Raw genomic sequence first — 14,799 nt, 5'->3', positions numbered from 1 at the left:
ACGCTCCCTTCAAAACTAGAACATGATAAGTTGTGCTTCAAATATGTCCCTTGTTTCTGAAGGGTTAACAACAGCCTTCAGCCAAGAAAGCCTGTGCACTGCCCACCTTATACCAGTTCCATCGGTAGCACTGAGGAGGGGCGGTGACTTGGCCCTGCGGGCCCTGGCCATATCACTCGAGGCTCTGCTGAGCACGAACAAATGGGTGGAGAGAAGCGAGGTCTGGGGGCCCGAGGACACGGCCCTTAGAAAGGATGAAGTCCTGCCTACGGAGCGCTTAGAGGAAGATGCACACTGTTTTCTTTGTGTCTGGGGTGCTCAGAGGGTGAATGATGGAGCTTAAGAAGCCAACACTAGGGCTTCATTCCCACTGGGTCACTTTGCCATAATCTGCTCTACTTCAGGCACACTGAGCTCCAAACAGTCAGCTCATGAGTGGTCATCTACGTGGGTTCAAGGATAATTAGGTAAGAGTGAGAGATGCCTTCCAAACACAGACACACACTCAAATCCCCCCACCCCCGGAGAACGCATGCCCCAGAGGGTGGGTCAGGAGTATCAGCTGCACATAAAAAGAACAGTACATTCACCACATCTAGAGAGAGTCCTCAGGGATGTGGATTATTTAATGGTTTCTCTTTGGATTTCCAGAGCAATAGCCTCCGGTTCTTTCTAATGTCAAGACTTCTCTGACTACAGGGAATAAAACTATATCAGAATGAGCTAAAAAAAGTTTCTTGGCCTGAGATGAAAATGGACAGACTCTGTGTGACTTTTCTTATAATCCATTGTAATAAGGCAGCTCTTTGATAAATTCTCCAGAGTCTCCCTGATTACACACATCACATGTTATTGGAGACACACACTTAATCACACAAAGAAACACAAGTCATATGTATGCTCAGTGTCTTAACCACTTCCTCTCCCTAAATTTATGATCCAAGTCCTATCACTTCTTTCTTATATAGACTTTGAATCTATTTTCTTTAATCCCACTGCCACACAGAGGCCATCAGCAGACACATGAAAGCTACTAAAATAGCCTTCTAGTTGACCAAAACATATACTCAAAACATACACAAGTGCACACACACGCAATACGAGACAAGTATGCATAGACACAGATCCCAAAACCAAATACATAGACACAGACTCACACACATGTGGAAACATATGTATACAAGTATCTATACTCACAAACATATCTTCACAAGTTCACATACACACACGCACACACATACATTCTATGAGCTCCTCATTATCCAGGTTGGTGGTCAGCGTTCACAGTGGAAAACCTGATCTGCTGGCCACTCCCACTGAATTTATTAGTATTACTTTTTATGCAGTCAACCCATACTCCATCACACATGTATTTGAGAATAGTTAGAGCCTCAGCAAACTGTAAAGCTGCATTACTGGGCACTCACACACCTTTCTCTTTTAGGTTTTCACTTTCTCCCAGGTGAGTGAGGACGATATCTTGGGAATCAGGAGGGAAGATGAAAATATGGGTCATTTATACAGAGATAAATGAGTGAGTGCTGACCACACTTTCGCATACTGTAACATATATACGCTAAGAAATCTGTCAGCGTTACCTTGAGGACATCTCCTTCAGAGAGTTCAAATGCCCTGGCTTTAAGCTGAATCCCCTTTCCCGGCTGGGTCTGGATGGAGTAGATGCATTCGTGGTTGTTATTGTAGTTCACAGGAAAATTGGGGGACAGCAAAGTGCCCTGAGTGCCCGTGACTGAATTCCCACACTCAGCTGGAAAGAGAATCATAATAACCATAGATTAACCCCCATTAGCTACATCCAGAAAACAAGTCACAGTGTTGGAGAACTTTACAAAGATGTAAAGCTGTTTGCCTCTCTAACTGCTAAAACGCCTGTCCATTTGTCTGCTTGTCGATAGGACTGCTTATCAAAGTTTTGTGTTTTTTTTAAACATCTGCTCACCTATAGTTCTGCTTGGTTTCTTTCTCTCTCTCGTTGTGTTTGTCTGTCTTCTGCAGAAACAGAAACAAACCCACTAGGAACCTGTTACTTTCACAGCGTTCGGAAGCAGCCATTTCCCCACACCTGTTCACACAGTATCATAGCAACAGAAAAGATTGAGGATTGTGTCAGGGGAGGGTGGTGGCAGCCAAGTGAGGAGAGATGAAGCCTTTCAGTCTTGGAGGATAGAAACTAAGAGGGGACAAGATCGCATAATAATTGCTGGCATCTGCCCAGCTTTACAAGGATCATTTCAGTCACTAGTCATGACAGGCAACTCCGTAGGAGGGCAGAATCACCATCCCTGTTGTAAAGATAAAGAACCTACTACTTCACAGTTTAGATCCAGTCTCTCAATTCGTGACGAGGAGGGGGCTGAGAACCTCTTGGTCCTGGAACTGAGGCTCTGGGGAAAGTTTTAGCGTGACCCACTGAAACCCTGTTTCTTTCAACCGCTAATGAATTCACACCCTCCTCTCAAAACCTGTTTCTTCTCCTCCAGAATTAGTCATTCTTTCCGCATTGTTCCCATAACTTTATTTATAGCAGTTATCACATTTTACTTGACGTATTTCTGTCTCCTCCACTGCACTGAGAATCTTCCAGGGCCTGGTATTATCTCTATTTACACACACCCACTCAGTCCCTGGGCAGGGCGGCCATCAGGATGAAAGGGAAAGGGGGAGTAGCTGAGTGGCAGGACATGTGCTGAAGCACCCTGCAATTGGCTTTCTAGGCTCTTTAATAGTTGTGAAGCTTCCTGTTCTTCCCTGTACCACAGCACCTACAATACTGCACCCCGATTACTGCTTACTTGCCTGTATCCCTCACCCAAACTGGGAGTTACTTGAGGATAATGTCACACTTAATGAATCTGTGAATTGCCAACGCTTAAGCCAGATCATCTGTGAAATAAATATTCGCCAAAGGAATGAATGAATATAGAGTACACTGACCTCAGAAGACGTACAGTCCTAAAAATCATTAGGTTTTGGAAGGATGTCAAATACAAGTCTAGATGGCAGGCCCATTACTCGTCTGGACGTTTGGGGAGTTTGGAGCACGTGTTGAATCTTTGAGGTTGATGGAGCTTGCTTTCTCTAAACCGTCCCTCAGTGTCCCTCTTCTAGGCATAGCCCTTGGCTGGAAGCACCCTGTGGTCAATCAAGGGGCCATGGATTTGACTACACATTCAACCCTAATGACCCTAAACCTGGAGTGTACTTGGCTAAAGTAGTGCAGACGGAGCATGTGACACAGGAACATTCAGAGCTGAGCCGCTCAGGGGCTTAGATGTGCCCTTCTGTGTTCTCTGGTCCCCGAGGCTGCTCCTTAGACCTTTGAAGTCAGTGACCATGTCCCACCATCAAGCCCCAACTTTTTCAATGGGCCCTTCTCCCTGGGCTCTTTCCAGTTCAGAACCAGCTTTAGTTTCCTAAGACTTGACAGAGGCATTACTACTGATTGAATGTCTGCAGGCAGACAGAAAAGTTACAGCAACTCTCTGAACTTCGGTCTCTTCATCTGCCTCCATCTGCACGCTAATACCATCCTTAAGACTATGGAAAACAGATGCATGAGATTTGACGACAAAATAGGTGAAGATATAGGGAGTGGTTAGCACATAGGAGGCCCTCAACAGGTGTTATTCCTCCTTTCTCTCCTCATTGATCCCAAGTGAATCTATGCGGCTTGTCTTCTTCCATCTGGAGCCTTAACTGCCCGTGCTCTGGGACTGGTAGAGAGCCCGAGAAGCTTTTGGGAAGCATGTGTTAGCTGTCTGATATTCACAGCACCTTCACCGTTCCTGATGCCTCTTGCCCTCTGCCGAGTTCCTAAAAGTTGGTTTCCCTTAACCATGGGCTGGGGCATATTATTGGACCATGTTATTGGCTTTCCGGCCCCTGGTTTTCAGCACAATAGGTGTATGCCCATCTCTGCCCCAGGATGACCCTCTCCCCTTCCCCACATCTTTATGAGGAGGCAACCGGGCCTTAGATGGGGCCAGTCTTTGGCCCATCACCAGGTCCTGACCCCCTGCCAGGGTGTCAGGGAGGGTACAGGAGGTAGAGAGACATGGCGTTTGCTTCTGGGAGAGTTTCCAAAGTAACAGGGGAGGTGAGCAGATGCACTGAAAAGCCAAACACAAGCATAAATGGAAAGAAACAAATGTTCCAGAGGAACAAACAGCCCTACGCCCAGGAAAGTGCTGCTGCTGGCTCAGTCATCTATGACTTCTATCCACCCCATCAGAAGAGGGCTCATTAAGGGCAGAGGCTGTGTCTTAGCCGTCAGTCGGGAGCTCCCGAGGCAAAGGGTTAGGTCTTCTCTATCACACTGGGGCTCCCAAGGACAAGGCCGTGTCTCCTGCTGCAGACCGGTCTCCTGGGGTCAGGACTGTCTCTTCCACATCAAGTTCAAGGGTCCCTGAGGTCAGGGGCTGTGTCACCCCATCACACCATGACTTAGAGCCCAGGGATATTCATCTCCTTCTCAGCTGGGAATGTTCCCGGAAACATTGTGTGGGCTAAGTCATTCAATTTACACCTGCAGCGCATGTGGGAACTGCGAGCCTTCCCCAGTGGGCATCTCCACCATGCCTCCAGCTCGAGGTTCTGTGGCAGGGCTGGTGGTCATTAGAGGGGATTGTAATTGCTGTGTGTTATTCATAACACGTGAAACAGAAGACAAATGTAATAATGAAAATATTGTGAGGTGTCATGAACGAACAGCAACTGGAATAATAAGTTAAAGAATGCGTTCACGTCATGAGATCAATGTGGCAAAAGCTTACGGAGTGTGTGCATGTGGTCCTGGATAATCCATTCAGGGAAAATGGCCCTGAGAACCACTGAGCTGAGGCTATTTTCCCAGAGAAGACAAGAGCTGCTAGCAGCCAGATACAAGCTGAATCTCCATTGGAGGAGAATGTATGTGTCTGAAAGTGTGCCTTGGGACAGGGCTTCAGATGGTCTGGAGGATGTTACAGGAGAAAGGACAAACCTTAGGATTATTTCACTGGTCAAAAATGGAATTCTGCATCTGTGTGTCTCAACGTTTCCTCTGTGAGATTGCAAAAGGTTATTAGGTATTGGTCGTCGATAAGTAACAATAAAAAGGTTATTGGTAAAATGACAATAATTATAGGGTACCTCCTGGCCTACTGTAAATGTTGTCATCTGGTCTGAAATAAAGTGAGGTGGATATTGTTATCTCTGTTTTACAAATGAGGAAGCTGGGGCTGAGGGGTCTGGTGGCCTGCCCAAGATCTACCAGCTGGTAAACGGCGGAGCAGAGACCCAACCTTGAGCTCCTGTGACTGCAGCCTGAGCCCCGCCTATTTTGCCAGCCTGTTTACAATTGTCCTCTGCAGAGTCGCAGGGCTCCATGGGGTTGTCTCGGGCAAGGCTGGCCTCACAGGCCCTTAAGACGCTGGCCCAGTCTCAGTCAGAGCGAGGCTGCTTTTATCTGTTTGGTATATTGAGGTTTTACGTTCTACTTCACTTGAAGCATGAGTTCCTTGGCAAATAGCCAGCATGGCAAGTATGCCTCTAATCCTGCCTGTGTTCCGTCCAGTCCCACGGTGCAAATTCTGAGCAAGCAGAGCCGTCAACCTTCTAAATGAAGGACAGCCAACAATTAACCCCCTTCTCTGCGGTATGACCCTGTATCTCCTCAACCCCCAGGCCTGGCGCTCTGAACAGCCTTCTCTAGACCTCTGGCAGGGTGGAAGGCAGGGCTTTGGCTCAGAGGGCTCCCGGTTCCAACTCTCTAACCTCATCGTCGATGGTTCTCCCTGTCACTTGCTTCAGACTGACCTGAGCTGCTCCTGAAACACCGAGCATCCTTACCACACAGGGCCTTGGCACTCCCAGACAGAGGAGGGATTAGCTCCTCGAGTTCCTTCCTCTCTCTGCTAAAATGTTAACTCGTTTGTGAGGCCTCTGCTGACCACTCTTTCTACAAGAGCAACCCTACCTCCAGCACTTTCTCTGCTGACCTTATTTTTCTGTATCATCCTCAACATTGCCTGCCATGCTACACACCTGTGGGTTTACAGCGTATATCCTCTGCCAGGATGTGAGACCACAAATGAAGAGACTCTCTGTTCTGGTCACCTTTGTATCCCCAGCACTCAGAAGCCTGCCTGACATGCAATGAGTGCTCCGTAAATGAACTCCCCAACTGAATGGATGAAGTCTTTCTAGGGATTCTCAAAAGCTAGCACCCTCATTGGACTAGTGAAAGTACCTTCTACTCCACCAGACTGGGTCTCTCCACAGGCAAAGGTCATATCTCCTTCCTATAGGTCCACCCAGTGCCCCTCCCAGATTTCTCTGCAAGAGAAATCCTAAGCTGTGGAAGCATGTGATAGGGGTGGGAGGGAAGAGTACAGAAGTCAACTGCATTTGAGTGCCTACTGTGCCTCCACTTTACAAAGGCAGGTAAAGCTACAGAACAGCCATGAGTTGGGTACCGCCATCTCCATTTTACAGACCATGAGGCTGGAGCAGAAGGAGGTTAGGCCACCCAGGGCCCACTGCAGGTGACTGTATGCTAAGGCAGTCTTCAAACCCAGGCCCGTGGGCCTCTTTGCCTGTGTGCTTTCCACTATCTCATGTCAATTGACTAAAGGTTGGCCCACCCCATTAGTGAAGCAAAATGAAAGCACGTGACCACCTACCAACACACCTTGGCAGAGGCGAACTCCACAGGCGCCGTCTGCCCCCCAGGCACGTGATGCGGGCTGTGCCCTCCAGACGGTACCCGGGGAAGCAGGAGAAGGTCAAGGTGTCGCCTACGCCAAACTGCAAGCCCTTCCGGATGCTGTAGGCAGGGACCTCGGGCTCTTCACAGGGCTCCAAGTCATATTCTGGAAAGGCAGCAGGAGAGTCGGCGTCAGATACAGAAGACAGGAACACACAGACAAAAACACCAGGGAGAAAAGAGCCAGGGGTAAAGACAGACAGAGGACAAAACACACACACACTGACCCATGACAGGAAACAAGAGAGAGAGCCCGAGAGAAACAGAGGCCGAGAGACAAACGGTGAGGAGAGGAGCAGGCCGCATGGTGTGTTGGGTGGTCTGACGCGCTCTGACCGTGCAGGGGGAGAGGGTGCAGTGCTGCTGGAAACACGCTTCCTGGGAGTGTTTCTGAGGTTCCTCATGACTTGACCTTTCCTCCTCTATTCTATTCATCTCCATATTAACCGCAAGCCTCAGGGCTCGCAGATTCTCCTGCCTCTTTCTCTTAGGGCCCTGAACCAGGTAGACCCAATCAGCAATGTTCTAGAGGTCAGAACATGTGACCCAGCCGAGGGCAACCTACATGGGGAAAAGGAATCTAAACGCTTCCCTCAAAGCTATATCTCAGTGATGCTGGCACTTGAGGCAGATGGCAAGTGTGACAGGGTGCCATGTATGGATGAGGAACCTGCCTGGTACCTCTAGTGGCAGCACAGAAGTGATCATTCCTTTCCCCTGAGGGCATCTCCCTCTGAGACACAGTTCCCCAGGGCTCTGTGTGGTGAGGAGGAGGCACAGTGGCTGGGTATGTCCCATCTGGGAGGCCAGCCCAGGTGCATGGCAGGTGGCTTCTGCTACAGGGGCAGCACGAGCCATGTCCCACTTCCCAGAGGCCAGATATCTCTTGCCCAACCCGGGTGAGTCCATCTGATATCTCTGCTCCTGGCTGGGAAGGAGGGAACACTGGGGAACAATGGGACAAGAGGGGCAGGGGGCTTGGTGCCAGAGGAATGAATGCCCTGAATGCCAAATTAAAGTTTTCCTTTCAGGATTACTAAACACAGAGAGAAACATCTATTACTGTTAAATTAGCATTGATGGAGCTCCAAAGGAGACAAACACACTCTACTAGTTTGCTAACTTCAAACCTCTTCTTCTTCTTCTTCTTCTTTTTTTTTTTTTGTAAATTTCTGAGGTTGTGAGTAGTGGACGTGAGTGGGACCAGGCTAAGAATCTGGAGTTGCCAGGGCAGGAATGGACTTCTTTGACTTCTTCTTGGTGAACCAGTTGGGTAAGTTCAGAGGGAAACCTAAACACCTTCAAAGAAGGTTCCCCTACATACCTGCTAACTCCTTCCAAGCCCATTACAGGGAAGTTCGCCCTGGTGTCTAACCCAGCTATCTTTTGCTGCAGTAGTAAGGTCCCTTCTCCCAGAGACCAGAGAATGGATCAACATCCATCTGCCAGGAAGACCAGAGGCTGGCAGCAGAGGGACAGATAGAGTCTCCTTCCCCCAAGGGACCCTCACAAGCTTTACCTGAGAAGGTGATGTTGAATCCTTCATAGGACATGGAGAAGTCGGAGATGAATCGGACCTGGGCGGTGAAGTTGCCATAGAGCCCAGCGCTGATGGGGGCTGGTAACCGCGAACCCGTCAGCTGCCTCAGGGGTTGGGTGAAACTGCCGTTCTCGGTGATGAGGAGGTAGTCATGGCCACTCTCCAGGTGGAAGGTGTGGAAAGTAAAGAACACACCTGACAAGAGACCAGAGGGGCAGGGTGACGACAGTGAGATGGCTGAAGCAGCCCCACTGCAGGATGGGATCTCCACGGACATTTCCAATTTCTAACTGTCGATGGGTGTAGAGGTACAAGCACGCACTGATGAGTCCATATGGGCGAACTTGAGTGCGTGGACCTGAATGAACTGCATCCCGCCATGGCTCACAGGTCCAGTCAGGGAGAAGGAGAAGCACACCCCTTTACGGTTGTCAAAATGGGAAAGGGAGATTTATTTACGGCTAGTTCTATGACAATGCTTCATAGCCTTTCACTCACTCATTCAACAAGTATTTGTGTATCTGTGGAGTGCTTCCTATGGGCTAGAACCCAGGGCCAGATAGGTGCAAGGGGATATCCAAGACATTAAACAAGTAGCCACAGTACAGATTGACGATTGCTATAAACAGCGTAGATCAGAGTGCCATGGGGAGCAGAATGGGAAGCGTTTGCAGCAGGAGGAGGGGAGAGTAGGACGCCTCACCAAGGAGTGCACATTTGATTTGGGCCTTAAATGGATGCAGAGGCATTAATGAGGTAGAAAAGGCATCCCACGCAGGGGGCTGGTGTGTATAAAGGAGCTGTGGAGTCCAGAGCTCAGAGAACTGCATGGTGTGGCTGAGCACTCAGCAGGAAAAATCAGGAAAGGCAGGCTGGGGCTAGGCCAGGTATTTTCCTGGGGACAATGAGAAGCCATCCTATCCAGAATGGATCAGATTTCAGACTTACTAAGACCCTGATGGTGGTGAGGAGGATGGAGAGGAGGCAGAGAACAATTAGGACACAGCAGTCATGCCATGGTTGAGGGGGTGGGGACTGGCAGCGGGGGTGAGAGCAGGAAGTGGACATGAGGCCTCAGGGAGGGAGAGTGGACAGGAAGCAGAGGCAGTGAGTGCAAAGAAGAAGTGAAAGGGAGCGTCTTGACCTAGAGGAAGGTGATGGCTTTCGCTTGGCAGGGTGGGACATACAGGAGGAAGAGCAGGTGTGGAAGGGTAATGGACTTAGCTTTGAATACCCCGTGTTTTCGGCATCTAAGCAGTGATATAGCTCGTGGGCAACTGGGAGCATAGATGTGGGGTTCAGGATGAAGGCTGGACTACAGAGGTAGGTCTGGGGGTCATCAACAAATAGGCCTTCTTTTCCACGCATCGGCCAGAAGCATGGGCCAGAGGGCCAGAGGAGGGCAGCGTAAGAGTCAAAGAAGCGCAGCATGCAAGCTTGGGGTGGAATGGCATTGAGAAGACAGGGAGAAGGAGGAGCAGTGAGAGGAAGAAAAAGGGGAGGTGAGCACTCCCCTGTGGGGGAGGGCTAAGAGCACTACATAAAAACAATAATATTCATTAACATTCGAGCACTAAATATTTGTGAGTTACTGTCCTGTGTGTTTTAGTTGCCCTGTAATTGGCCTCTATCCTTTGGAAGGGAAGATATGAAAACTCATGTAATCCTGCCAATAACCCAATGACATGGGTACAATTATTTTCATCTCCATTTTACCCCTGAAGGAAACTGAGGCACAAAGAGATGAAAGTCATGTGTCCAAGGTCACCCAGCTAGTAGGTGGTAGAGCTGAGCTCGGAAGTGAGGCAGTCTGACTGCAGAGGCTGTGAAATAATTGGCTGCACGACACTGCTTCTCACGCTACAGAAAATGAGCAGGTATGAGGGGTCAGGTGGTGAGAAAGGTTGTGGGGCAGCATGCTCACCCACAAGTGCGTGTGCCCATGGGAATATGTGCCCTGGATGTGCCAGGGCAGGAATGTGGGCACACCAGGGGTGCGGGACCTACTTATTCAAAGTCCACGGGCCACCAGCAGGGCATCGCCTGGGAGCTTGTTAGACATGCAGAATCTCGGCTTCCACCACAGCCCTTCTGAATCAGAATCTGCATGCGAACAAGAGCCCTAGGTGATTTGTAGGCACATAAAAGTTTGAGAAATACTTCTCAAGATAATTACATGTTTTTGATAAAAGATGGGTGGATCCAAGCTCTTACTGCTAAAGCATTTGAGATGTTTTCATGTTCTTGCCTCTCTGTTGATAAAAGCTGGCAAAGCAGGAGTATTTGGGATTCCATGGGTGGGGGAGGGGTAGCAGCAGTAGTGGGACCAGGGATGCAGCTTGTAAATGCCCTATACCTAGGTAACCGAGATGCATCTGTTTATTTACGTGCCCAAAGAAACAGATCCTAAGCGCCTACTAAGTGCCAGGCCTGTGCTAAGTACTGAGAAAGATCTCCCAGTTTAGTGGAGGAGACAGACCATCAGTAATGAGAGCCCAGAGTGGGGGCACAGAGGAAGAGCGGGCAATTATGTCGTGAGGATCAGGAAGGCTTTGCAGGGCTCACAGGCCTTGGCATGATGGCTGTGCGCATGCTCGGAGAGTCTCAGGTACGTGTGCTTGAGTGTTTCCTATCTTCCCGACACACAAACGTGTGCCAACGAGGAAAGAGTTCTCAATGTACAGAGCTTGGGAGAAAGTTTGGGGAAATACAGGTCCTTCCCTCCCAGCTGGAAAGCAGGGCCGGGTGGAGAGGGGCTCATACCCAGAAACAGGGGAAATGGAGTGGATGAAGCATTCCGTAGGCATTCTCGTCTTCTGCCTGCAAATACAGCGCCTCCAAAGGAGGGAACATTTGGCTGGGGTCCTAAGGATGAGTAAACAACTGAGATGAAACCCCTGGGCTTCCCAGCTGTGCTGGTTGCTCCGGGGCTCTCCTGGCCATTGTGAGAAAATGAAGACACTATCACAGAAATAGGCCCCGGGTTGAAGTGTGAACCCAGATTTGGTGTGACAGAAGTACACATAAACGAACACTTCACTGGAGTGAACCACTCAGAATCGTGAGGAGGACAGGGTTACCACACTGGAGCAGAAAGACAGGGCTGTGGGAAAGGCATGGGCTTTGGAGGGAGGCAGACCTGGGTCAAAACCCACGGACCCGCGGAAGGATATGGGCCCAAATCGCTCTCCATGCCCTGAATTTGAGTTTCCTCAGCTGTGATATGTGGCTGGCAGTATCTCCCTCATGGTGGCATTTGTCAATAATCCTTGGAATGAGGAACAATTGGAGTAGCCTTTGCGAGTGCACAGCACAGCGCCTGGCACATAGTCGGGGCTCTCTTTGCTCAGCTCATCTGACTCCCAGACAGCCTTGTGGGTTTTACAAAAGATGCCAGTCCTGGTGTCTCAGCAAGAACACATTCTCTCGGCCCTTCCCTTGGGCTGGGCGGTGGCAAGTGTAAAAATTCTGAATTTCCCAGAGTTTTGATTTTCTCCCGTTGTTCTCCTGTCTGTTAGGGAGCAAAGAGCCAGCAGCCTAATATGTGTGTTAATCTGAGATACTCTTACAAGCCGTGCCCTGTGGAAAAGGGTCTGGGTTCCGTTTAATTCAACTCACATACATATTTCTTGAGTTCCTTATGTGCACGTGTATTTTTTAAGGGTTTTGATTCATTGCTGGATCAACCTCAGGAAAGTTTCACCCACTGCACAAATGTCAGCATTGAAGAAGAGTATGTATGCCTCTACAATCTGCTAAGTGGTCATGATTTTCTTTAGTGACTTGGAAAGGGAAATTTCATTGCTGGTGGAATTTGCACTTATCAGTGGGGTCGATGTCTTTTCATTGGTATTTCCTCTATTACAAAGCGTTAGTTTATAGCTTTGCTCCTTTTATAGGCCTGTAGACCAGACATATTTTCATTGAAGATTTTTAAGAGCTTTTCCTGTATCAGGTTGCTAATCCTTAGTTGATTACAGATGTTGCAAATATTTTTGTCCATTTACTGTTTGACTATTTTACGAATTTGTTTTACATAAATCCATTCAAAGTCCTATTTAATCAAGTCTAACAGTCTTTGCCTTTATAGATTCTACTTTCACTGTGACTCTTAAAGTACGTCCCCACCTGAGGTTAGATTTTCATGTTCTAGTACTGGAATTTACGTGGTTAAATGTGTGCAGTATGATTTTTTTTTCTTTGTTTCCAAATGTTTACGCCCATTGCTTTAAAACCATTTATTAAATAATCCATTCTCTCTTCAATGGATTGGAAATGACACTTTAATAATATATTAAAGACTCTCTCTCTCTCACACACACACACACACACACACACACACACACACACACGAATCTATTTATGGACTTTTATTCTCCCTCACTGATTTGTGTGTCCACTCCTACACTCACACCACACTGCAAAATTAATTTAGCTCATAACAACACTTTAATATCCTTTAATTTTTTTTTTCTTGTCTTTTCTACAGGTTAATTCTTCTAGACCAGTGGTTCTTATTTAAGGGCAGGCATCAGAATTACCAGCCAAGTGTTCTAAAAACCTCGATGGCTGGTTTCCACCTACAGTGTAGAAAATCAAAACCTCGAGGGTGTGAGCTAAGCATTAACGTATTGGCCAAAGTGCAGAGGGGTTAAGAACCACGATTCTAGATGAACTTCAGAATAAGCTTTGAGCATAGAGGCCAGATCTCCCTGGACACTGTTTATTCCCAGGCCCGGTGCCTGCCCCACATCTGGTAGTCAGTCAATATTTGTTGAACAAAAGAGTATATTAATTAATGTTGATTTGTAACTAGCACCCTTACTTTGAACTCGGACTCCCCAAATCATTTATGTTAGGAGAGGTGGGCAGCAGTCCAGCATGGTGAGGAATAGCTGAGTTATGTGTGAAGAAGGCTGCTATGTCCAATACTGGAAGGGTGGACATGAAGCAAAGGGAGCAGATACATCCTATGTTTCCCCAGGACACAGAACAAGGAAGCAAGTTTCAGGGACACTTAATAGACTATTAGGAGGGGTCAGATCTACCAAAAACTGATAGTAAGTAGGTGCCCCCTGGTTGAATGAGTTGGCCACTTCCTCACCAGTGGGGGTGTTTAGACAGTTTAGACAGAAGGTGTGTCATCATCCGTGGGGAGTCGTTTAGAGAAGATTACTGCATTAAGGATTTGAGAGCTGGTAATTTCTGAGATCAATTCCAGCATGGAGATCATGATTCTCAACAATATTTATTTTTAAATATTCTGTTCATGAGTTCTGTGATCAAAGAGATGGAAAGGTTCTAGGAGCTTTCTTGTTGGTGAGAAAAATTCAGACTAAGCCCAGAGGTCACACTACAGGGAGATCCCCATTGAGGTCATTCTGATCCGGGGAATGTGGGGTCCTGATCTTGTCACATCCCAATACCTGCTATGGACCTAAAACACTCACCCTTGCCATGCGATGTTTCAATAATCCAGGTGCAGTTCAAGTTGTTGGGGTAGAAGTCAGGGAACCCTGGTGACAAAATGGTCCCACTGGAGCCTTGAATGAAGCCACCACAGAGTGCTACAGAAGGAGTGAAGAAGGCAGTGAAAGACTGGAATGGCTCAAGGCGCTCCCCCCACAATCCTCCTGAAGCCCATCCCCCATCTCCTCTCAAACCCTCATTGACTGTGGGAGAGTCAGTGCCCCTTCCAGCTTCTGTTTTTTCATTTCAGGAAAGGAATCCAGTATTTGAGTGCCCCTTTATGGTGTGCCTCACCTTCACAGCTGGGCAGGGCCCGGCTCCACTGGAAGTTGGGCTCACACTCCAGGGGCTCCCCATCACTTAATGTGTAGCCCGAGTCGCAGCTGAAGGTCACCAGAGCACCCACATAGAAGTCATTCCCATGACGCTGCCCATTGACGGGGATCCCTGGATCCAGACAGTGGTCTGATTGCAGTGTTATAGCTGGAAAAGAGAGCCCACAGCTGGAACAGACAGCTCAACCATCACCATAAAGGGACCCCAGCTGACTCACAGAGGGTGGGAGGCAGGACAGAGCCCTGCTTTAAAAGAGGCTGAAGTTGTCATTTACCCACTCATCAAAGTGGCTGTGAAGATCTGCTGAGAGGGTATTTGAAGACCTATCAGAGAAAACAAGTTGGCTTGATCATTTGTTCATTTGTTCGTTCATTCATTCATTCAACCTAAGCTGAGTGTCCACTCTGGCTTAGACACCATGCTAAGCCTTATGGATACAAACGTGAGTAAGAAAACGACCCTGTCCTAATGGTGCTCTCAACCAAAACTTTCTACCGTGATCTGCAAAGAACTGAACTGACATCCATCTCCTCTGATTACATTGAGGCACCAGCCATGAATGCAGAAGGTGATGAAGAGGGTGAGCAAGTGGGAGAGGCCATCTCACTTCAACTTCATGCTCTGTGCAATGCTCTGTTCCCAGAGTGCCAGCACAGTGGCACCAATCATCTGCACACAGAGGGGACCT

The 14,799-nt window shown here is 48.3% G+C and overlaps 1 protein-coding gene across 1 annotated transcript in view; it reads right to left on the bottom strand.

The window, feature by feature from the left end:
• Positions 1-14,799, bottom strand: part of CSMD2 (CUB and Sushi multiple domains 2) — a 579,318-nt gene that overhangs the window by 184,576 nt on the left and 379,943 nt on the right. Inside the window, 5 exon segments of the mRNA XM_081055778.1 lie at positions 1,599-1,768; positions 6,684-6,872; positions 8,286-8,501; positions 13,757-13,873; positions 14,070-14,258. Coding sequence (XP_080911904.1) covers positions 1,599-1,768; positions 6,684-6,872; positions 8,286-8,501; positions 13,757-13,873; positions 14,070-14,258 — 881 coding nt within the window.

Source organism: Rhinolophus hipposideros, assembly GCF_964194185.1.
Source record: "Rhinolophus hipposideros genome assembly, chromosome: 8".
Taxonomy (NCBI): domain Eukaryota; kingdom Metazoa; phylum Chordata; class Mammalia; order Chiroptera; family Rhinolophidae; genus Rhinolophus; species Rhinolophus hipposideros.
The sequence above is the reverse complement of the archived record's forward strand: the minus strand, read 5'-3'. Positions and strand labels throughout refer to the sequence as shown.